Here is a 25,013-nt window from a genome sequence, read left to right as displayed (position 1 = left end):
CCAGAAACTGCCCTGAGGATCAATGACAAAGCTAAATACAAATAAAGACTGTGTCATCAATATCACTGTACATTAGAAAATATTATACAAACTTTAGCACATGCCTTGACTGAATATTGGAATAACATACTGAGCAGGTCGTTCTTTTTGAAATGCAAGGCGGCAAAACCAGAAGCAAACATGGCATAAAATAAACAAATTCATATTTAAAGGACTCTGTGGCCTAAAGGCTTTTTCATTTCCGGCAAAAAAGAGTCTAATGGAAACCTTCAGGGATATAAAAGAACATTCTTTAATGCAGCTACAAATAACAAGTCACAGTTTACACTGTGTCTGAATACAATACACTGTGATCTGGGAGTGAAACCTCACCAAGGTTTCAAAATGTGAATAACCCCAAACTTTACTTTTTTTTATCAGCTATCAAAGGAAATTCTGCTCTTGTGCCACGAGCTGGATGTTTGATTTACTTTCCTCTGCTTTGATCACAGATCAATATCTTTCCCAACTTAATTAAAGCTAATCAGGTGGGATAACAATGCTCCAAGGTTTCCTTCAGGTGTTGCTCATCTGTTGCTGTTGTCATTTCAAAATAGGACAACAAAATTCCAGAAATTCAAGATAGGAAAAATTCAGGGGGGCAAAGGGCTTTATCAGTATTTCCTGTTAGAAACTGTGACCAGGAATCCAGCTCTACAGGTCCATAGCAGAATTCCTGTCTAGACAGACATATGTTTCATTTTTTTTTACCCCTGAAAATCTCAAACTTATTCAAACTGCCCCAAAGGCATCTCTGGGTTACACTTCTTTGAACTAATGGTATTTTAGCACACAGTAAAGATAAACCAGTGAGGCCTGGCTTAATGAATTCTTTATTAGCACCTTTCCAGAGTTCCACAGGTTCCAAAAAAACCTCTGCACTTCTTAAAGCAAAAATTAAGGCTAATGAACAAGCAATGAAATAAAGCACAGAGAAGCAATAAACTATCATCCAAGGTGTACAAACACACAAAAATGTACAACACAACAAAGATGGGTTTTCAAACAATAGTCAGTATTTATTTGGTTTCAACAACTGCAAGTAACACAAGAAGAGAGAAACCCACATCAATGACCCACACTTTGTACATAAGAACACAGATTTATGTCCATTCTGACTTGTATTGTGAGAAACCTTTTTCCCTCCTAAACTTGTACTAAAATGAATTTTAACCAAAAGTATTTTGACTTTTAAATCAGAAATCAAACCCACTTTCCTTCAGTCAGTTCTGCACACAGAAAATGAAGCAGGTGTTTAGCAATATTTGTAAGAAGACAGAATTCTTGTGACAGCTGGACAGTAAACTATTGTGGAAAAGAGAAAGGCAAAGTTCTTATATCTCATTTAAAATTGCATCCATTCTCTCCTAAATCTTCTTTTACCATGTCCAAAAATTCCACACCGAAGTGAATACCTTTAACTTCTTCCTGGGAAAGTTGACCACTGTGTAAAATGTATTTCTTAACATCCAGTGCAAGGATAAATTATTGGCTCCAATGAACCACTAACTAAAAATAACTTATTAGCTGGTTTGCCCAAAAGAAAAGGGCTCTGTGTACCATGTAATCACTTGGACTGGAAACTTCATAGGAATTGCTTCTATAAACAGTTTCAGATGCAACAGGGTAAACAGGAAAAGCCAAATTTAGACATATAAAAAAGCCTTCAAATGTGATATTCTGAAATGTGGAAGTCGCCCTTTAAGGGAGTCCTCCCCCCTCCACCATCTGAAAGTTCTTTTTTTTTTTTTTTTTAATGAGAAAACAAGGATGTAAACTAACCACCTCATTTTCTGAAGAATATTCAAATTCTCATTCACTTGATTATACTTGGCAAAACCATCTCAAAACATTTGATTGAAACCTTTGAGACTTCTGGCCGTGTGATGTAACCATGCGGAACAATGCTACCAAAGTTCAGGCTCATAAATGACATGAGACACGTTATTAAACCAAGGAGCTCTGCAGAGCAGCTCTGCTGGAGTGGAAATCACAGCACAACCACCTCCTTTTAGAGACAAACCAGGAGAACATGGCAAGACCAAGAGAACTCTCATGATGTCTTATCTGAAAGGCACCCGCAGCAACAACCCAGGCAGGTTTAGTAACCAACAGTTCCCCAGACGACCTCGGTGTTACCCATGAGTAACTCACACATTTTTTTCTACAAAACCTGCGTGTTCCAGGTTTCTGACAAGCATATGAACCACGTCAATCTTGATCACACATCATGAACATCAAACTCTCAGAGGCCTTCAGCTGCAGGTTATCTGGCGACTGTGCTACCCAAATGGCAAGATACTTAAGTTTTCCCTTCTGATTTTAAATGAGTTTGAACTGGTTAACTACAGAAATTCACCATAGAGATACAACACTCCCACCCCACGCATTCTAGGCTTCATTTTCCACCAGCAGAATGTCGAGTTCATATCTCATGTGATCATATAATGAATTAGTCAAAAAGAACACGGGGTAAAATGAAAACCTTGGGATATCCTCTAACTTCCATAACAGGAAGAATTATGTGGAAGAGCAAATGAAAATTTTTAATGTATGCAGTAACCTGGAGAGTAATATCCCCATTAGAAATGGCTCATCCAAATTTTAAACATGTTTAACACCCTCTTTGCATCTGTCCACCTTCATTAAGTCTTTTTTCCTCCAGAAAGAAAAAAAAAAACAAAAACCAAAACCTGAATACTGCTCCTTGAGGCAGTTATGTACTGCAGTGCTTTGTAAGTGAAGACAATCCAGTGATAGCAGCCAAGATTAAAAAACACTTCACTTCTTTGAAGTCAAGAGAGACTGATCACTTATAATCCCTGAAATTAGTGCATTTCTTTTCAAATCAAGACAGATGAAAACCGCTGGGTTTGGTTGTCTTGTTAAACTCAGTCTTTTTCACAGTGTTCCTACCTACTCCCTCCTCCTTTTTTTTTTTTATATATAACTCAGGACTTAAAATGACTCAACATCCTCAAATTGTTTTTGAAGAAAAATGTCAGAAACACCTACAAAGCCAGCACCAACCTAGACTGTGCTTTTACATCCCCACAATCTTCCTACCACTTGCTTCACTGTCTTTTTATACACTGAAAATTCTCATCAAACTTGATGTCCTGTTGTATTCAGTAATGACCACTTAAAAGGGAATCGTATATCACAAGATCTTTTTCAAGTGATTAAAATAAATTGATACCTGGGAATCTGAATAAGATGAAAGGAAAATATGTCTCTTAACTCCTGGCTTCTATAAAAACACTCTTACAGACCACAGCCACATCCCCAACTGCTGTGAGAGCTACAGACCAAGCAGGAAGTCTTCCTTTTGACTTGGGCATTTCACTTTGCTTCCATAAAGATGAGACAATTGAAGCTCAGCTGAATGAAATCCAAGTAACAGTGAGAAGACTGGAAAAAAAGGACTTCAAATGGATGCTGGACAGAACCTCCTGGGCCATGGCACCCTTCACTGAGCTATCAACTACCCCCTTTTCTAAATGTATCAAGTTTTATTTTAAACCCAGCTGGTCTACTGTCTGCACCATGCCCAGCCCCAAACTCTGCTTCTCTGGTGGTTGGGCAAACTCTAATTTTTAACCTGGATTTATGGCTGCTTCATACACATTTATCTTTATGTCAAGTGGTGCTTCAGTTTTTAAGTAAAACCTAAAATCCTCCAACAAGGAGAAGGATGATGGATAGAGGGCAGCCCTGTCATTATTCCAATTTATCAAGACAGAAGATGGAACTGCTGATTTCACCTGTCAGGAGCCACAGACCCAAAGCCATGGTGCATCCATCACCCACAGCTGTGCATCAATCCAGGCTCCCACCCACCCCTGTGCCAGCTCAAGGCACTCTGCTCCTTGCACCCAAACCCTGCCACAGAACTGAGCCACATCTGTGCTGTTCCACTGCAGCTGAGGAGTTTTCAACCCTGGAGCCCAATCTGAACTATCTAAACCTGATTTAACTGGAGATCCTTCCAGAAGTGAGTTACTGCAAAAGAAACCAGAACACTGCACCGGCCATTTGCCACGAATACTTAAGCTACAGAATAAGGTACAGAAACTTCAAGGTTTTTGGATTTTTAAAAAAACAACCCCATTGTTCAGACGTGAGAAGTGAAAAGAGTCACTAAGTCTGACACCTCATTGTGCAATTATTTCCCTTTGTCACACAACTCCAGGGACCAGGTGGCCACTTGGATGGGGCTTGGAGCACCCCGGTTTAGTGGAAAGTGTCCCTGCCCATGGCCAGGGGTTGGAAAAAGGTAATCTTCCAAGTCCCTTCCAAGCCAAAGCATTCTGGAATTCTGTGATTCATTCTCTAATTCGATGACCATTAAAGTTATCTATCTTTTCCCACCGAGGAAATGAAAAGTAAATAGAATAGTAGATACCTTAAGTGAACTTTTCATTCTATTTACTTGGTCAGTTTTCTCAGCATAGATAAAGATAAATCTTTTCTTCTAGAAATTAACATGTAGTGCCCAGAAAACTGTTGCTTGCTCTATTCTATTTCACAAATGATGTACCTTTTCAGATATTATTAAAATACAGCATTAATAACTTCTTTCTTTACACACTAGAGAATCAGGCTACAATGAAGAAAACACAAAAATATGCTGAAAAATCAGCTGTCCACACCTAGTGGTTCACATCAGCTGTCTCCAATAGATCATCAGTAGAAAAACATTCATTTCCAGGTGCAAATATAACAAAATCAATAGCTGCTCACTACTTACAGGTCTAAAATGAAACTGCAAGAAGTAAAGAACATACAACATACAACATCCCAATTGTTTCCACAGAAGCAACATTCAAGCTGTTTAACATCCAAAACCTTTACTATAATGCCTCAGATACTTTGTATTTTGTTTGCAATTACCATTGTGCAAATGAGCGAAACAGAAATTTGAGGGCAAGCACTACAGGCTGAATACTTTCTTCCACGACTTCAGCAGTCAACATTAAAGTTGGATCAATATCAGACAAAAGTTGCCAGATTTTATGGAAAGTGGGATTAAACAGGACTTAAACCTGGGTATAAACACACCAGCACGACAAACGAGGCGGCGACCTTTATTTTCTTCTCTATAAAGGTTTCCCCTAAAGCGTCACTAAAATAAAGAAATAGAAGAAGGCCAACTTACGGGAGAGGGAGTGCGTGCCTTTGGGGAGGTACTCGAAGAGCAGCGAGCTGTCATCGCCCAGCATGTCGGCTTTCAGCGACAGCAAACTGTTCTTACTCATCAGGGCCGCTCGCAGGTTGGCCACGGTGGCGGCCTGGAGCGCATCCTCCTTGTCGGGAGTCAGGGGCTGGTGGATGTAGCTGGACTCCCCGGCCAGCAGCGCCTCCTCCACGTTGGTGTAGGGGTCCGGCCGCTCCACCCTGCTGTCCGAGCTGCTGGGCTCCGGCCCGGCCCCATCAGCACCTGCAGGAGGGAAGATCCTGTCAGAGACACGGGAAAACTACCGGGACCAGGAAACCTGCCTCAGTGCGGATCTGGGAAACAGAACCGGGAATGCAGCAACACTTGTTCCGGCTTTGCTTTTCATACAGGAGTGCTGCTCTCACCCCCATTTTCCTGTCTCACAGCTGGGGGTCCTGTTTTTCCAGCCCGTTCCCTCCTGCCCCACCAACTGGGCTCCAGTTCAGTACCACACGCTATGAAGGCAGGGCAGAAGGAGGGGATGTGTATTTTACCCACAACCTGGATAAGACTATTTATTTATCTTAAACTAAGATTTCAGGATAGTTTGCTCGTACTGAAATTACATTCAAAGGTTTAAGTTCTGTTTTCTCCCTAATTTTACATTCCAGTAGCCCAAATTTTCACTCTTTTGTTTCTTCCCCATGATGAAGGTTTTGTGAAACCCAGTAATAAACAGCATCTAAAAGTGGGGTGCTGAGTATAAATCTCTTGGGATCACTTCTCTAAAAAATACACAGTAACCAGTGGTTCCCAGCATGTATCACAGGGTGGGTTTTATACAGAAGTGTTACAGTTAAAAAAAATAATGGATCAGCCACTTTACAATCTGTAACTACAAAGAAACTGTATAAAAACATAACATATTAGTAACAAGTATATCAATTACTGTACCCAAACAAAACTGAAAAAGCTACGATAAGGGAAACTCCTTCCTGCGAAAACACAGTTTATTTTTTGTATTTTTGGGGAGGCCTAATTGAAGAGCCTCATTTGTTTGAACTTTGACTCTCTTATCAGCTTAAATAATTTATGTACTTTTATGTAAAGGAAAATGACTCTCAGACTCCTCTCTATTCTTCACATGAAACAACAAAAATTACACACAAAAAGGGCTGTTAGCCCATTTTAAAAGTGCATAAAACAAATTGCAATTACCTACTCCACAATCTGCAGCAGCAAACACAGCTGACACACTCAAAGCCCAGCTGAGCACCTGGCAAACGGAGCTGAAGCTTCCCAACAAACTTATGCCTTTATGGCACTTCTCCTATCAATGCAGAGGGGAAAAAAAATCCACATCCAAAGAGAAGGCACATATAATGAGCCATCAGGTGGAGAAAGAAGCTGTTTTGCAGATCCTGAATATTTTATTGCCTCCTAGTTTAAAAGAGATTTAAATCTACTTAATGCAAGAGGGAACTATTAGAGCTCAAACCAGTGGTAGGACACTTACAAAATTAATACCTGCTGCTTTCACAAATTCATTTTGTGCTCTTCAGGGCAAGGAATTCAGGTGTTGTCCACACACAGCACTGCAATAAACTCACTCCTGTACAGAAGCTCAGGAGGAGGAGGCAGAGTGCGACAAAGCAGCACTTGGTTTCCCCGCAACTTCAAACCAGGGCAAGGCATTAATCTGCAGAGCCTTATTAAAAAATGCTAATGAGGACACTGGTACCGTGCCCACCTCCTGTAACCTGGAAAACAGCTGAAGCAAGATCATTATTTTTATCTCCATTTTACAGGTGGTGGCTGCCAGAGAAAGACGTGGGGACTCGCTCAAGGTGTCCAGCCTGTGGAGCCAGGAGCAGCCAGAGAATTTCCCAGTCGCAGCTCAGGGCATATCAGATTCCAGAACTTGTCCACATTGGTTTTACTAAGCTGCCCTGTTCTGCCGGTACATCCTACTGCTAAGTTGTTCCTTTAAAAAACAAACAGCCTCAAAGCAAACAATAAGGAAAAAGCAATCATGGGCAGAGTGCTCCCACACCCTGGAGATGGAGGCAATGCCCAAGGCCGGGGGCTACAAACACAGTAGGAAGTTCATAAATGTGAACTACCAAAGATGCTCTCTATTTAAAACAAACCATCTTCCCTCCTCCATCTGTGTTTTGCTTGTATAATTTCATATTATCAGTTTTATTAAATCTTAGCCAAGCAGAAGAATTCAAATGCTTTGAATTTTTACGCATTTTGTCATCCCTCTGTTAGCGGCTCACAGGATATCCACTTTTCTAGATGATAATGAAAGTTTTTTAAAAACAAGCCAGCATGCCTACATAAAGGCAAATTACAAGACTGTAAAAACCAGCAGCTGTTACAAAAGGTGACGAAGGAAGCAAATTAAACTTTAGGCCATTAAACTGGTTAAGGTAACAGAAAGCTTCATCACTTCAAAGCCATGATAATACCACTGTGCCACTGCCTACATGGGGAATCACAGCACATAACTCAGGCCAGAAAGGGTCTTTGCCCACAAAACTGCATTCCCAAATAACCAGGCAGGCAGGGAATCACCTTGTGCTTTCTGCACTCCTCCCTCAGAGCCTGTTACAGCTGCTGATTGACAGTTGCCAGAATTGGCTGCTGCCCGCTGCACATAAACACTAATTGCTAAAACACACGCAGATTAATTGTAACCACAACAAGACATTAAATGTTCCTCAAAAGCCAAGATTAGAGACAGACAGTGAAATAGATGCTTCAGAGCTTCCAGTATTTATAGCTGACGTAATCTAATCAAACACACATTATGGCAAAATAAATATCCACTTAGTCACATAAGTACTAAAATACTCTCAGCACACCAAAACCCAAAAAATTCACCAAGTTCCTCTCCCCAGTGCCTCCAAAACCACTTCTCTTTTCTCTAGAATGCAGCTGCTTTTAACAAGATTTAGCCAAAGAATTATATGAATCGAAAGCATCCGTCACTTCCCAGTAATCCAAACTGTTTACTACAGCGCTTCAGCCCCGCGTAAACCAGGCTTTAGTCAATGAGCTTCTATTCTGCAATTATTCACTGCCACGGGCCCCAGAGCTCCATCCCAGCCCTCCAGAACTCGTTTTTCACCCAGCTGGGACAGCCCCTGCGACTGCAGGGCTCCACACACAGGAAATCCCGAGCTAAACACGGGATTAATGCTGCTCGGAAAACTGAGCTCATTAGTCTCTTTAGCAAATCATTATTTTGCAGTTATTCTATTACACCAGCCTACTTTCCAAAACACAGAAGCTTTAGAAAAGCTTTCTTAAATTTGTTGACTTGGATGAATATTTTATTGTTAGCTTTTATTGTCAAATAAAACACAGAGCCTATTTTTTTTGACAATTTTGGCAACAGTACTTCCAGTGCAATTCTGAAAACAACAGTAAAGTTCTTACCTACACGTGAAGCATCACATAACAGGGACACAAGGACTGCAAGCACCTTCTCACAGAGGTCACCCATCCCAGCTGAGCTCAAAACACACTCCATTCCCAGCCACACAGACCAGGCAGGCTTTAACAGATCCATGAAGAATAAACCTCACACCAGAACAACAGGAGCAGTACAACATTCCCAACACACCCAGGCTACTGTGGGAGCTCTGGAAGTCCTATAAACTGAGCTCCTGTCACAAACCCAGGAATGGGAAAAGCAAGTTGCACTAATCACAAAAAATCAAGCCCTGCAGACATCTGGCAGCCCCTTGGAAAGGGCTATGGCACAAATCAAAGCAATGCAATGTATTAAAAGTATCCAAATGTTAACGTGATAATTTATTTTCAAATATCTAGGTGGAAGCTGATAGTAAAAAGCATTACACCTAGTCCAACAACTGGACAAAACACACATGCCATCCCAGAAACAGCACGAAAAAGCTCCATTTTAAAGACTCCATTTACTACCTTAATTAATTACTTTAATACGCTAACCAATTTTTTCTCTTGTATTTATTCTCCCTGCTTCTGTCATTTTTTCTCATTACAGCTTAAACTCAGCTGTTTCCAAAGTACCTCCTCAGCGTCTGCTTCTCTCACACCACTTATTTCTTGTTTGTACTGTGTTTTAACCTTCTCAGTAAACCCCCAGTGGGGTTTCCCAGACTCCCAATGCTATTATTCTCTTTCATAGTTTTTTTTTTTTAATTATTTTTTCCCCTTTTCATCTTTTATTCCTGCTCTCTCATGTAGACAGTTGAACATCTAGAAATCAGTAGCTGGAGAACTAAACCCATGGGAAGGGAGAAAAGGCGTGAATAAAAGCCATGCAAGGTTGTATCTGCTGCTGGAAAACTCACAGCAGAAACAAGCTTTGTCCCCAAGAACTAAAGGCAATGTTTTGCCAGGTTGGTCTTTCTCAATATTGCTCTTTTTGAGGTAAGAGGGGAACAAGAAGTCTGTCATCTTCTCTTCAAAGCCCCATTCAGTGTGGCAGGAGCACAAAGCAGGGACGTTTCTCCCTCGGTGTCCCAAGTCTCCGGGGTTGCGTCACAGAGGTGACCCCCAGCAGTGAGGGGGAGCCAGCCACAGGCACAGGAGTCCTTCAAAGGAGTGCAACAGCACCTCACTTACCATTTACTGAGCTTTAAAACAGTTCCTCTGTGTTTCTCCATCAACCTGGCAAATCTCAGGAACCTTTGAGGAGCCCTCCCAACCCCTGATCAGCCCCACCAGAATGCAGGGGTGTTTCATGAGCCATTCCTCCAGCACACCTTTCTGAACTGGAGGTCTCACCCCTCAGCACCTGGAGTAAACTCTGCACATGTCCCACAACCTCCAAAGAAATGACAATTCAAGCTTCCTGTCATAATAAGCTCCTGAGCCTTTCCCATAGCTCACCCCACCTGCAGGACTCAGTTTGGCAGAATTCGGGTGGAAAGGTGAAGACACCTCTGGGTACAGGAGTCCTGCTGCCAGCAAGGCAAGAACCTGGCAAAGTACAGACTGGACAGAGAAGCAGCTGGACTTAATCTGAAGTGGTGTCACCATCAGACAGAGGAGTGAGAAGTCATCCTGACCCAGGGCAGCATCACTGCTCTGTCACCTGGAGTCATCTTTAAGAATTGTAGAATAAATTAGGTTGCCAGTAACTTCAGAGCTACTTTTAGAGTTAGATTCCAGTGGCTTGTACAGGCCAGTTGTGAATATCAGCAGGGAAGACAGAGTACAACTTCTCCAGGACCCTCCTCCACCTTTTGACCACTTTGTGAAGAACCTCCTTCTTTCACCCTGTGAGAATGGCCCTTCCTGTAACTCATGTCTATTACCTCTCATCCTTTCTCAACCCACATCTGAGAAGGGCCTGGCCCTGGATAATCCACGTGACCCCCTTCTCTTCTTCAAGATTTTAAACCACACACATCACCTTGATGGCCTCGGCTGCACTTGCTCAAGCTTGTCAAAGTCTTTCTTGGCCTAGAGATCCCCAAACTGGATCCTGTACTCCAAATGCGGTTCCTAAGGCAGGCAGCCAGCCTTCCCTGGCTGCGAGGGCACACAGGCTCCTCCTCAGCTCCTTACTCACCAGAAGACATTTTCTGCAAAGCTGCTTTCTCTCTCCTTGGCTGCCTACCCAAACTGCTGCACGGGGTTATCCTGTACCACACGCAGGACTCCACACTTGTCTTGGTGGAATTCCTGCTGTGCCTGGCACCGCTGCCTTCCAGCCAATCATCCCTCCCAGCCTGGTGCCATCCAAAAACTCGCTGAGGGTTCACAACATCCCACCACACAAGCTGTTAATGAACAAAGTCAACAACATCAGGCCTGGAAGCAGCCTGGGATGGATGCAGGCATCACATTTCCTGGGGCAGATGTTTTGGATCTCCTGCACACAGCTGGATAATTTTTAGTGTGATGGAAAACATATTCTTTTTTTCTGTTTACATCATGACAAGCAGAAAGGGAAGAGGTCCCAGCATCAGCAACTTCTCCCACCCCAAATTCCTGCATCCTCCCCTGCTACTCCCTCAGTGGCACCAAGACCACATGTATAGTTGTGACTGAACTTGAGACAGGAACTAATGTTAAAAATAAATTGATTTATTTAAAAAAGTTATATTTAAATGCAGATCAGTTCCCCTATCTGGTTCTCTACATGGTCACACAGAGATTTTCACCGGAACAACTGCAGGAGAGCGTGGGGCTGAAAATAAGTACCAAAGGAAAGTGGGAGCCACTTAAACTCAGCTTTTGTTTCAGGTACACTGACAAAATGTGACCCAAAAAAACTTAGGTGAAATAAAAGACTTAATTTTCTGAGGTTCTTCAATCTATTTGGGTCAAGTATCTGCCTGACAGTAGATTTTATCTAGAATTCCAAGGATGATGTTTCTTGCGTAAGTTTAGGAAGGTTTGGCTTGATCTCCTTCTGCACAAAAGGCAATTAATTTTTAAACTCTCAGGGAAAAAAAGAAAAAAATAGGTTTCATTTCATAGTGTGTTTTTTTGATTGGGAATTGGAAAAAAAAAAAAAAAAGAGCACACAGGCTGGCAGAAAAATGACAATCTTTTACCAGCTGCTAAAAATATCCTTGAAGTTTGTATTTCAGTTCCCTCCTCCTTTCTAACAGAAATCTTCCCAAAGTGTTTCACAACTCACTATTTGTTAAGCAAACCCCAGAGTTCTCACCCACTGCAATATTTACATGGGGAAGTGATGCCATGAGCTATATTGGGTTTGATTTGCACTATTTTACAACCATAACAGCAGACATGTGGATACAATAAATGTGCACAGCATTCAGAATCAGCTCCAATTTCCTAGAGCAGGAAACAATCAAGCAAACACAGATATTTAACCACAACACATATGATCATTAAAAACTGCCTTTATGTTGAAGGCTGTAAGATATCTTAAGTGAATCCTCATGGAATCAAAAACTTGGTCTCCTTCAGGCTGTGCTTTCCCAGCCCTCTTCTTTCAGGTTTGAGCCCTACTACAGCTTCTCCACCACGACTCAAAGCAGGGTGACCTGGGACTGTCAGGATTTGAGTTCTGAAAAACACTGCTCTGCAGGGACATGCCAATTTCCAATGCTGCTCCTGTTTCTGGAGGGCTCAGGAGGAGCCCACGCCAGCTGAGGCTTCAGTGTAATTTTCCAGCCTACAGCCATAGGATGTTCACTATCTGTGTTTTACCAACAGAAACATTCTCCTCACTATCTCTAGAACACTATTGCTAAAATAAGCCAGGCTTGCTCTACACAAATACGACCTGGTTTTATGTTGCTATTCCTGCAGCGTATTCCAAAAGCACAAGTGTATCCCCATCTTTGTCTTCCTCAAAACAGTAATCAGTGTACAAAGAACTGGAAAATTCCCTTCACTCCTCCAGGGACTTGGGAAAAAAAAATAATCAATTTTCATCTCTTTCCCGTAATATTTGTTTTTCTACCGTTGAATCAAGTTCTGCACTTTCCTGTGGTCAGCAAAAGGAGCTCCTGGCCCAAACCCTGCTGCTTGTTGCTGCTCCCCCACCTCCTGTTAGTGACCTCAACTCAACTGTTCCTTGGGCTACAGAACAAACCTGGCCAACTGCTGATCTTCCTAAAAAAAGATAAAACAGAACAAATCCAAAAAAAAAGAGAGAAATTGTTAACCTGTGTGAGTGAATTGTTTTAGAAACCATTCTAAAATGGGATAATACAGTGTCCTTGCGGAGCAGGAATGACTGGGCAGTGCAGAAATACCTTAAGCCACTCTTATTTCTCCAAAATATGCAGAGAATTGTACAGTAACTTGAGACTATCACTTTAAAAGTACTGCAAGCTTAACCTCTTTTACCAAGTCTCTTAATTCAGGCAATAAAAGGAGTGACACTATTCCCTGCTGCTCCCCGGGACAGGGGCAGACACAAACATGAAGGGACAGAAATAAAACATTCAAGTACCACACTGAATGTGAATATCAGCACTCAGGATATGACAGAATGCTGAGTTATAAGCTCTGAAAATCCTCAGAACAAATATTTACCGTTTGAAACACGTGCCTTGAAAAAAAAAAAAAAGAAAAAAAGAGAGAATAAAAAATAAATCAGAGACCAGTACAGAAAAGCTTGGGTTTGATTCCCAGGCACTGCATCTGAAGAACTAATTCCTACTACATTTTAATGCAAAAGCAGCACTGCAAATAAGGAAATTAAAGTACCGAACAGGGCTGATTGCAAAGTAAGAATAGAATTTATGTTAAAATACTAAAAACTTCTTGATTTCTCACTTGTAATTTCAAAGTAAAGAACCAAAAAGGGGTAAAAAGTTTTTGAAAAGTTGAGATCTCTGTAAAGAAGAGCACAAGGAATAAATAAAATAGTGAGAAGGGCACTCAGGAGAGGGGAAATGCCTCTGATCTCTGGAGTTAAAGCAGATTAACAGAATCAGAACTGCTGCCACAGGGAAGAGGAAGAGGAGGAGGAGAAGGAGGAGGAGGGCTTGGGAGCCTGGGGAAAATGGAATGCAGGGTGGGGAAAGGAAACAGACACTGAGCACTGAGCTAAAGCTGGTTTAGGGTGGAACCATTTTAAAGCCAGGGTGTAGCCAGGGAGTAAGTGTGTCTGGGTTTAAAGCGATGATTTTAGTTTCCAAACTTGAAAATAACCTGACCCAACCTTTCAACAACAGAAACTCCGAAGTTACTCCTGCAAAGATTGTATCCTAATAACTCCATTAACCTATAGCTGTGGTGATATGGAAAACCTGAATCGTTCACTGAGCACCCTCTGCAAAATTCTCAACATGGACACAGAGATCAGTGGTATTTGGGGTTGTGTGGGGTTTTTTTTTCCTTTGGTTTTGCACTTTGAGGCAACTCTCAGCCACCTCCACGCAGTGCACTGGTGCTTCAGGCACACCAAGAGTTCCAGAGAGGATCCAGAAACCTGGGCAGCTCCTAAGCCCAAGGAATGCAGGCTAAGCCGATTTCGGGCTAAGAAAGAATTCAGGGGGTGGCATAAGAGCATAGAGCTGTAACCCCTCCATGCCTGGCTGCATCACTGGCCACCAGGGTATCAAAATACCTTCCCAGCAAAACCCCCTCAATTGCAGCAAAGATTTTAACACCTTGCACCATAATTGCAACGTCATGGCTGTAAAAGAAGGTGGAAAAATGCAGAAATGAACTTAATTTTCCAAGTGGCAGGCAATTTGTAGTTTACCATTACCTACCCTCAAAAATACTCCAACACCTTTCCAATAAGCTGTTTTAATCCAAAACATCTACCCTGCTTAAAAAGTGATCTTTCCAAAATGAGGCATAAAAATGGTCTAAGTAGAAAACTAAAAGTAGGAAATTATTGAAATTTGAGCCTGTGTTGGTTTTTAGGACATCAGGCATTCATCTGACAACTGAAATTTTAGCCAGCCCAGTTTTCAGTCATGTAACAAACCATTAAACACTTGAAATTTTCCCATTGCAACCAGGACTCAGACCCTGGCAGGTAGACTGGAGACTCCCTCTTTTCAAAGCAAAATCCATTTAAAGGAAGAGTAACTGACTGTATTCTGTCTCAGTGACTTTTCTGGCTGGATTATTTCAACACTGCCTGCTTCGGAAACTTCTCTTAGCACCTCCTTCAATAAATTCATTTTTGTCTTGTAGAACACAGCAAAAATCTTGAGGAATTTCTTAAACACCTGAATCCTGAGTAACAACACCACACTCATCTTTCCCCAGTTTTCTCATTTTGTAAAATCTGGATTCCTCTAGTTGGACCAACATGCTTGCCAAATACCACAACGGAAACAGGGGAATTTTCAGGGGAATTACTTTTTAATAATGACTTGAAAATATGAATCAAGGGAAGATCTGAAGATTTGTATTGACAAAGGGACAGAGTTACAAGAAGCCCAGTAGCTTGCTGAGAAAAAAACAGTTTTGTTCCAAGAATAAAATCATCCTGTAATAAGGCAATCCACACATTCACCTGCCTGCACTCAGGTCCAGAGACCTCACCTGCAGAAACCTCGTTGAGCTCATCTGGAACAAGCTCTTCCTTGCCTGCCTCCGAAGCCTTTTGCAATGTAAGCTCCCTATGTGATCCAACTGTTCAGCATCTGTGCTCCCCAACAGCTCCTGTAATCATAATTTGCTCTCTGGAAACCAAGACAGAAAAAGGGATGGGAAATGTTGAGGACACCAGCTGTCTCCAGGCTTCCAGGGGAGTGCAGCTCCCTGCAGCAGCCACTGCAGTCACATGTGTGGCATCGGAAAATGAGCGACTTCAACGTCTCCTCACCGGGAGGGAGGAAACTTGTGCATAATTAAAGATTTTGATGGGGAAAACGTTAAAGGAACTGTGAGCTCTGCAAAGTCAGAAGGATACGGTGAAGTCTTGCCTGTCCTTCCCATTGAGGTCACTGGTCTGGGCTTACTCAAGTCCTGAAGCTCTTCTTAACAAAATACAGCAATTCTGCTACATGAATTAAAGGAAAGAAAAGAGTTCCCCAACTGTAGAGCCTTGAGAAAGGGCTGCTCTGTTTTTAAAATAATTAGCTTCATTTCACAGTCAATTGGCACGCAGAAATTCACTTGCAGCTTTTGGGTGCAAACACTCTGAAGATGTGTGGGAGTATTTCCTTGGAAATAAATTCCTGAATCAGAACTACCATGCTTGAACTAACACATTAATAAAGCCGTCAATAAATTCTTCAAAAAGACACCCTTCAAGTGGCAGAGTTTTCCACTATGTGAAGAGGCAAAGCCAGCAACACTTTGCTGTCTTAACAGTGAAGATATCCATTCTCTTTGCCAAGAGACTTCTGAACACCACCTGATCCTATAGTCCATGTACTCAGGATGTGTAATCCTGTAAAAGTTTTATCCAGCCAGGTTAAAGGAACAGCAACCTAAGGCAAATATAGATGTTCAAGGCACAAGACTATTTCTGAATTTCTTAAGCATCTTTGATAAGAAGACTAACAGAGAGCAACATGTTTCTTTAGAAAACCTATAAAATTCAAGAAAAAGGGATAAAATAAAAGGCAGACCTGTTCTTTTGGCAAGTCCATGGAGGAAATTCTTCTTGGCTCAATTATGAAGAAAGTTATTATTTATAAAAGCCCATCCTTCAGTTTACTTTGGAGAACTGCTGCTTCAAGTTAATGTGTCTTGGTGAGGAAAACATATACATGAATGTTTCCTACAAGGAATGACAGACTGACATCCTGAAAAACCCAAACAGGATGAGAAAAACAAAACCTAATATGTTTGATGCTAAACAGATAGTCCAAATTAATAAATACAAACTAGCATGAAAAGATGGTGCTCATCAAGCTTTGTGCTTGACTGACACCACCCTGAGAAACTGAGAGCTGAATTACAGCCCCAACCCAGCACCTCAGTTCTTCATTCGCATTCTTTTGCAAATCCTATTTGATCATTCTTTCTTGGATGAAAAAGACAATCTTCATGGCAGACATTAACAATCTCTTGCTATTTCCATTATGTTAGATTACCATTAATAAGATTACTCCAGACACTCCTTTTTATTTCAATCTCCAATGTTGTCAGATACAAAGACTTTCAACAGCATCCTACCAGCATACAGGAAATCAACGGATTCGCAAAGAATTTTCTTAGCCTTTCAATTTAAATAAAATCTGTGTCTTTTTTTTGAGATGTCATTGATTTGTATTTAAATAGCCTACTTAAATATTTGGGACACTTTAATACACCTGCCTGTACTGATAAGAATGTTTTTCCCACTGAAAGCAGCACCACTGCTGAGTGTGAATGAGCTGAGTTGTTTCAAAAGCAAAGTTTCAGTGACGGCAATGTGTTTCTTTGTAATATAACAGGAATTAAATAATCCCATATATAATAGAGGAGTAGGAAGCATATTTTTCATCTGTGAATATCCTGCTCCAAATAATCACTGAATTTAAAGGGTGATGTAATGGTTACTTGCAAGATTCCCCTTCCAAAATGCTGCTGAAATGCAGTGCTGTTTGCAACCAAGACCAAAAGAGTACCTTGCACAATTTCAGGAGGAAGACTGAGCTTTGAAGAAGTATTCTCCAAAATCAGCTTTTGCATTTCCAGAACGCAATGTCTGTGTTAGCCCAGCAGAAGCAAGGGGCATTTGTAAACCACCCCAATGAACCCAACAAGAGCTTTCAGCCTTAGGAAGCAGCATCTTAAAATAACTGATTAGATCAGGAAAGTGAACGAGCCTCAAAGAACAAAGAGTTCTAGGTAACTTTCTTTCCTCTCAGTTACTTCTGAAAGAACATTCAACACCCATTTCCTCAGTGAGTAGCTTTCCATCTTAGCTGTGAACATTGCTGATAGGGACACTTCTAAATAAATGAGGTAAAAGAGAGCCCTAGACTATGAAGTCTGCTTTAAAAAATGAATCCTGACATGACTAAATCAAAGACAACTTTCAAGCTGAAACTTAAACACAACCCAAATACCTGTTACAAGTGTCTGCACTGTGTCATTACCCATTTGCACACAAGGAAATCAATTATTTTTCACACTTAGGAGTCAAGTCTGCAACACCCCTAGAGCACTGCTGAATTTTAACAGGAGAGGGAAGAACCTGGGGTACCAAAATCCAGCCTAAGCACAACCCTGTAGCTCAGGATATAAAGTTTGCAGGAAAATATCTCCCATCTGCTGGATATGGGAAATACCCATGCACGATCAGAAGACCCTACTGCTTGCAGGGCCCCAGACAGTGGTGTTTTTGGGGTAGCAGGGTTGCTTTTACTTCACAGAGGAAGAGCAGCAGCCTCATCTGAGTGCCCATTTGATTACCCCCAAACCACAGGTTTATCACACTAGAGGCTGCCTGTGGACAAGGTGTTCAAGGCTAACCAAAACTGAACATGTATGGATGTCAAATCCTTTGAAATCATACTGAAAAGATCCCCAATGACACCACAACTTGACCTACAACACACATAGGGCTTGCAGAGACAATCCCTGCTGTTAAGCCCACATGCACCCATTCCACAATGCAGAGGAACCTCCCTGTCCAGCAGGGCAGAAATGAGAATTTTACCTCCATTCACCTCTCCAGATGGCCAATATGGGGAACCCAGGAGCAGCTCAGTGTCAACACATCCTCCTTGCTCCTCATGGACACACTGCTCTCTGCCAGTTGCCACTGCCAGCACAGGTAGCCCTCAAGCCTGTTCATTTTGGACAGCAAGAAGTCTAGCCATTATTTTCTTCCTTTTCTTTTACCAGCACTATTGGAATATTGAAACTCTTCCCCTAACCACCAGCATTCAGCTGGCCTTTTCCCACCACTGAAACCACCTCCCTTATTGGAAACTGCATTTAAGGCAAGATTTGGAACAAATAATTTGATGTGCCTGCTGACGTGCTGTCTCAGCACCGTGCTGAGTCAACCCCCCGAGCCATCTTCCTCTCATCTGCGAACAGCCACTGCAATTTAATTCCTTAACAATTAGGAATTAAATAATCTAAGTTTCATTCAGCTTCCAGGAATACAGTCTCTTCTGTTCTGCACTATTTTCTGTAAAGACACTCAACCTACACCCAGCTTTCCAAGAGGATCAGAGCTGCAGTTCTGTTTCTGCAGCCACTCCAACATGTCTGGTTCACTCCAGGTACCTGTCCAAACCCACATCCCTCAGACAGTACAATTGATCGAGCTCTTTTTATGGGATGCCAAGGAAAATGAAAAATAGTAGCATGAAAACAGAGACCAAGCAATCCATGATGCAGAGTCTTCACTCAAAACAAGGATAAAATACATGCATTGCAAAAATGAGGTTCTTCATAAATCACTGATACCTTAAATTGTCTCGCATTTTTCTTCTAACTGACGTTGTTTAGATTTTATAATCAGCTAATTAGAATAATTACATGCAATTATCTTGCTGCAGCAGATAACCATAAAACATAATAAATCTCAAGAAATTTGCAGTTACTGCTCAATGAACACCACATTTAAACTCCACTATGTGAGCAACTTCAACCTCCTTTTTCAGCCCATAAAGACTTTTAAGACTTTCAGCACCCTTTGTATTGTTTTTTTTAATCCAAATTTGGCAACATAAAAGTTTATAATCTCACATACCCTTCTCCTGGCTGACTTGGATTCTGGTATATAATGCAACACAGGCTAACTCACAGCACAGAATAAGTTCTTGAGCGAGTTTACTAACAAACTCCCTTAAGTCCTCAGAAAAAAACCACCAAACTCCTAGTTCAGATGCATTCCTGAATCTATTTATTGCCACTGAATAATGAAACAAATGGGACAGTTATCTCGAGACTAAAACATAACTCCTGAAGATTCAAAGGAAGTCAAGAAAACAATTTTCTCACTGGCTACACACTTTAAACGCAGCCACTCGTCTCAGACCACAAGAAGTCACACATCAAAATACACTTGAAGCCATAGTGATGCCTCAGAAAAACACGTTGTTCTTGAGAGTTCCTAAACACTTATCCTTCCATTACCATCAAGAAGCTACGGTGGTTTTCTTACCCAAGAGAAAGTGACACCTGAATATCAGGAAATTCTGAAGATGGTATCGGTAAGACTAAATTACACCTGTGTGTGTGGTGTAATTACATCATCAATATACAGTGCAAGGAAAATTCTTCAACCTTGACATCAATGTCCACACCTGCTAAAATAAATTCCTTTAACCATTCCTCTCAATAATTCCAATAGAGTGGTGGTTTTGGGGTGATTTATGTTGTTCAAGCCAAAACAAAACCAGCACTTTTACAGGAGAACCAGCCTCCACAGGGGCTCCTGACTGAACCACACAGTGCTTGGTGCTTCTGAATTGCTGGCAACAGAAGTTTCAACATTTTTGTATTTCTGGCAAGCTCCTATTTCAGAGGCTAATAAGATCATGCCATAAACAGATCTAATTAACTCAACATTTTCAGTTTCATCCCCAAAAACTGGAAGAATTACTTACTTGGGTCTCGACTGCCGTACGGCCATCCTGAGGCAGGTAAAAGGGGCAGCACAGGAGAATTTGCCCTGCTGTCATCCTCCACTTGCTGCGTAATATGTCTCACAGTTTCTTTGTTTTTCCTGTTCTTCCTGCGGCCCGTGGGCTGCCAGCCATCCCCCACTCCTTGCTCTGAGAACCCACTCTGTATTGCACTATCCTTGGCAGAATGCAGCTCACCCCCTCCGTAATGGGACGGGGACACCTGCTCCTCTTTGATACGCAAAGACCCATAGCCCATGTCACTAGCCCAGAGAGACTGGGACGAAATGTCTTCGTGGCTGTCTGGTTTTGGTTCTTGATCCTCTTTTCCATAACTACTCCCTCCCTCATGGCAGCTGGCAATGGCTGAGTCCCCAGAGGAGTTTGCCGGGCTCGTTCTCCGAGCTAACCAGGGGGATATACTCCTGCCAGCCACGACTGCCGAAATCAGAGCGTCCGTGCTGCTGCTGGAAGGGGCTCCCAGCTCATAATCGACCAGGTCCTCCGAAGCATCAGACTTGATGCTTATGTCCAGAGCTGCTTTGATGAAGTTGTGACAGGCCTGCACGATGTCTGTCATCTGCAGGTAGCTGGCGGCCGACATCACCTCGATGACGTTCCTGCTGGTCAGCGCCAAGTGTGCGGAATACATGAAGTCAATGATTGCCTTAAAGCCCTGGGCGGTGACGATGTCCAGGTGCGTGACAGTGGCCTGGTCAGAGGTTTTCTGGACCTGGCAGTAGAGGGTTTTGAAGTAGCGGCTGCTCCCCAGGAGGACGTTCTTGTGAGCCTTGAAGATCTTGCCCTCCACGATGATGCACACGTCGCAGAGGATCCCGTGCTGCCTCTGCTCGTTCAGCTCCCGCAGCAGGTGACGGTAGTGGGAAGCAATTTCCATATCTTCCTTTCGGTTATTCATTTGGAGATCTTTATGTTTCCTCTTCCACAAGTCCTGCAGGGTGAAGGAAATGACAGGATTACAAAATCCAGGACAAGACTGAGACAAACCCCAGGCTGTAGCGAAAGAAGCAACAGGTTCATCTGGGAGGAGTGCCACAAATACAGCTACTGCCTGCAATGCCTCCACATTCATTACAAAATGCACCTTACTTTAACCAGACTTCAAATAATTTACATTAAAAAGGATTATATTTGAAGCCAATCCTCCAGTGGCTCATAACATCCCAGAGAAATGTTTCTTTCAATTACTACAGACTTGTAAGAAAACCCATCTGAAGGAACCAGAGAACAACAGCTGTCAGTTTTTACTGTGAATTTGTTGAAGTTTGGTTTTGAAAGAGATACTGCTCTTGAAACCATGCTCAGATGCCCACAGACTACTGAGGGGCACACTGTAAAACATTTTTCTTGAGGGAACAAGCATCGTGTGTAGTACACAGAAGAGTTGAAATCCTCAAACAGCAAGAGCAAATTGAACCCAGCATTTCCCTTGTTATACTGCCATGGAGGGGCTATAAACATGGTTTAAAAGTCAGAAGAGAAACAAGCAAATCCAAGACCACAGATCACAAAGTTTTAAGTCCCCACCCAAACTAAACTGGTAATAGATCATGACTATGAAATTAACGTTACTTGAAGCTCAACTACTTACAACCAATACTTTGTAATAAACATGTTATTTCCTTGCTTTACATCTCCAAGTTTACCCTGCAGTCACCCTCAGATACTGAGTCAAAAAATTCTCATGATCACCTAAAGAAAGGATCCCCTTATGACCAACATAAAGCTGAGAAAAATTCACAGGCCTTTTGATCGCCTTCCATAAAATTTGGCAGTATTATCCAAAATAAAAGGCTAGTTGGTGCCAGCAGCAAGGTATCTTCTCAGTCATGTTCCACATTATCCTCCTCTTACACTCCAAAACAGAAAAAAAGGTCCTAAATGTTGACAGTAATCAGCAGCGTGAGGATTTTCAGATTGAATTTTTTCCGGTTACTATCTTTGCAACTCCATATTTGCCTTTGATGCCACAGTTTTACAAATCCTTTGGCATTCAATTCTGCCATTTTCTCTAGCTTACAGCACTTTTTTTTGGAACTTACTCTCAAGATTTATCTACCATGGAACAGGGGTTTAATGGTCCAATTAATTAAGAGCACCAAGGTGAAGGATATTTTACTCCTTTCTCTCAGAAGCTAAAAATTTGTTCCAATATAAGAAGCCCCAACTGTAGAATTGATATGAGGGTCCACACGTCAATACACAACCGTAAAATTGGACCCAGTTCCAAATGTTCTTATGTGCAGGCACAGTCACAAGAAGCCTGGATTTAGGCTACTGGTTGTTACTTATAAAAACAAAACCTCTGAGGTCGTACAGCCTCAAAGCACACATGGTTTAATGTTAGTACTGGCATTAAGGAGGCTGTTTCCAGCCTGGAGCACCTTTCTAACATCCACGGAGTTCACACACAAATTCAGTCCCATCTGCTCAAACTGGCTTGCAGCAGTGGGCAGCACAGCCGTGATTCAGGAAGTTTCCTTGGCACATTCAAGTGTGTTTCCTGGGCTGTGGAACACAGATCCACAAGTACCCTGCCCCCTTCCCCTACCCTGTGCTATTATTATCATCGGCAGGAGCAAAATAGCTGCAGTTGAGTCAACACTGTGGGCTAGAAAAGCACCTCCCAGCCCACAGCACATCCACGAGGTGGGACCTTCTCCTAGAGAGACACCTGATGATTCAAAAGATCAAGTTATGCAAGACTGCTTCAAGCTCCTCCAGTTCTGCAAGGATGGAGCTGCCCCCCTCTGCAGCCCCAGAAATCCTAATTTGCAAGGCCAGCTGGTCCCTGATCATTGAGAAATGTTTGCTTCCTTCAAGAGAGTAAGGACCATCTTCCTGCAACACAAGCAGGCTGAACTGTGTTCATCCACTTCAAAGCCATACAGCTTTTCTGCAGAATTAAGCACAGAATGCAGAGAGAAGCCAATCTTTTTTTTTTTTTTAAATTGAACTGGAAGAGGTCAATACCAGTGCAGCTGCACACACCTATTTACCACAGAAATCTGCCCAAAGAGCTCAAACCAAATCCTCACCCAGACACCATCTCTGTCTCAAATAAACAAAATAAATCAATGAAAATCAAACCAAGAATCAGGGTCAGGGAGTATGAAAAGAAAAATAAATTAATTTTCAGATGTTTGGCCTGAAAAGGTTGTGATGGCACCAGCCAGCACAGCATCTCTCTAATCCAGGCTCTGGAGGTGGCTGCCAGCACTTCCCAACATCTCCATGTTGGAAAGAACCACCTCTTAAGGCAGAGTGACAGTTCAGTTTTGTCTTTATTCCAGAAACCACTATTGCATCTACTTTTAGGAGTTGAAGAGTCAGCTTAGTCCCCTTAGGAAATATGAATTGCCACATAGGATTAAGTGAGTTGTCCATCACCACTCGTGTCTCCAACAGCTGCCATATCCACACAATTCAGGGGAAGACGTAAGAAAACCTCAGAACCCACAGTGAGGAAAGGGTCAGAATGTTTTGGGTATGGCATTTCCTTTCACTGTTCCTTCATGGATATTAAAATCCAGATTCCAAGACACCAACTCCCTGAAATCACGGAGGGGAGGGGCAGGAAATCTCCTGCAAGGATAATTTTCTCTTCCTCAATTTCATATAGATTAGCATCACAGTATTCATCAATGTCTCCACTTGCTCTTGTAAATTTATGGCACAACAACTTTCCTTCTTCAACTGGAAAGTATATCAATTCCTCGAGATTTTATTTCTTTGCTATCTCATACATTTATTCAGTTTAGTTCATTGGATTGGGTCCCCCCCACTGATAACAGTCCACTTCAGATAGATCTTGTCCTTTTTTAAGCTGCCTGTGGCAGAAATACAGAATTTAAAATACGTCTCCTGCTACTTTTGGTTTGGACTGGAGCAGTTTGAGGTTCAGGCATTGACATGGATGGATGGATGGATGGATGGATGGATGGATGGATGGATGGATGGATGGATGGCTGGATGGATGGATCTCTTGCTCCTCTCTTTAAGAAATAGAAGATAAGGTCAGAGAAAAAGTATCAGGAAATTTTTACTAAACACACAGACACAAAAATCTATGCAGAACTCCTTACTGGCCACTGAGGTGGGCACATTACAGCACTTTCAAGTAAGCAGTGAGGCAGATACTCCCGTGTTCAGGGTAATCAATAAAATGTAACAGTTTCCAAATCAGGAATTATTAGTGTGGATGTCTTGATCTTCCTCTGTCACAAGGTCTGCTCCCTCACACACGTTGCTCCACATCCAACATCTGTCACAGCATTGTACCTTTTAAACAAGAGGTCTTTGGGGGAGAGAATTAAATATGCCTCAAATTCAGAGGAATTAATTAGTTCTCTGTCTACCCATGTCAAACCAGAACATCCGTTTAATGTCAAGGATCACCAGGGAATTAATCCAAGTTAAATTTAAGGCAATTTGCTAGTAGTTAAAAATTCAGGAAGCTTTAAAACCCTGTGCTCTTGTGTTCCAATTTCACATGCTGTTTTGTGGCTTGTTGATGGTTTGTTTTCCTTTTTGGTTTTTTCTCCCTTTCCCGGGTAAGGATATTTATTTCCACTTTAAAAATGTTGTGGAAAGATTTCTTCAGAAAAGCTGTACCCTTCAAACTTCTGTAGAAGCAACGTGAAGATGGAATAAACTGTGGAGATTTCTTAGAAACAGACCTCGAAGATTAATGATGTATTTTTTTTTTTAATCTCAGGTCTTTTTAGTACATGAAGGCTTTAAAAGTGGAGCATCTACCAGAATTCTTTAGACCACATGGCCACAACACAGCTTTCCAGGAAGACAACAAACCAGGAAAG

At 41.9% G+C, this 25,013-nt stretch overlaps 1 protein-coding gene across 2 annotated transcripts in view; it reads right to left on the bottom strand.

Moving 5' to 3' along the window:
* ZBTB46 (zinc finger and BTB domain containing 46) overlaps positions 1–25,013 on the bottom strand; it is a 50,849-nt gene that overhangs the window by 14,227 nt on the left and 11,609 nt on the right. For both annotated transcript variants that reach the window (XM_066199128.1, XM_066199129.1), the window contains exons 5-6: positions 20,155–21,124; positions 5,198–5,479 (exon numbers count right to left, since the gene is read on the bottom strand). In XM_066199128.1, the coding sequence (XP_066055225.1) occupies positions 5,198–5,479; positions 20,155–21,124 (1,252 nt within the window). The remainder of the gene's footprint in view (positions 1–5,197; positions 5,480–20,154; positions 21,125–25,013) is intronic.

The sequence above is a fragment of the Chamaea fasciata genome, unplaced genomic scaffold, assembly GCF_029207755.1.
Source record: "Chamaea fasciata isolate MVZ Bird 193981 ecotype frontalis unplaced genomic scaffold, bChaFas1.0.hap1 SCAF_17, whole genome shotgun sequence".
NCBI classification, from domain to species: domain Eukaryota; kingdom Metazoa; phylum Chordata; class Aves; order Passeriformes; family Sylviidae; genus Chamaea; species Chamaea fasciata.
Note: the sequence above shows the minus strand (reverse complement) of the source record. Positions and strands in the feature narration are given on the sequence as shown.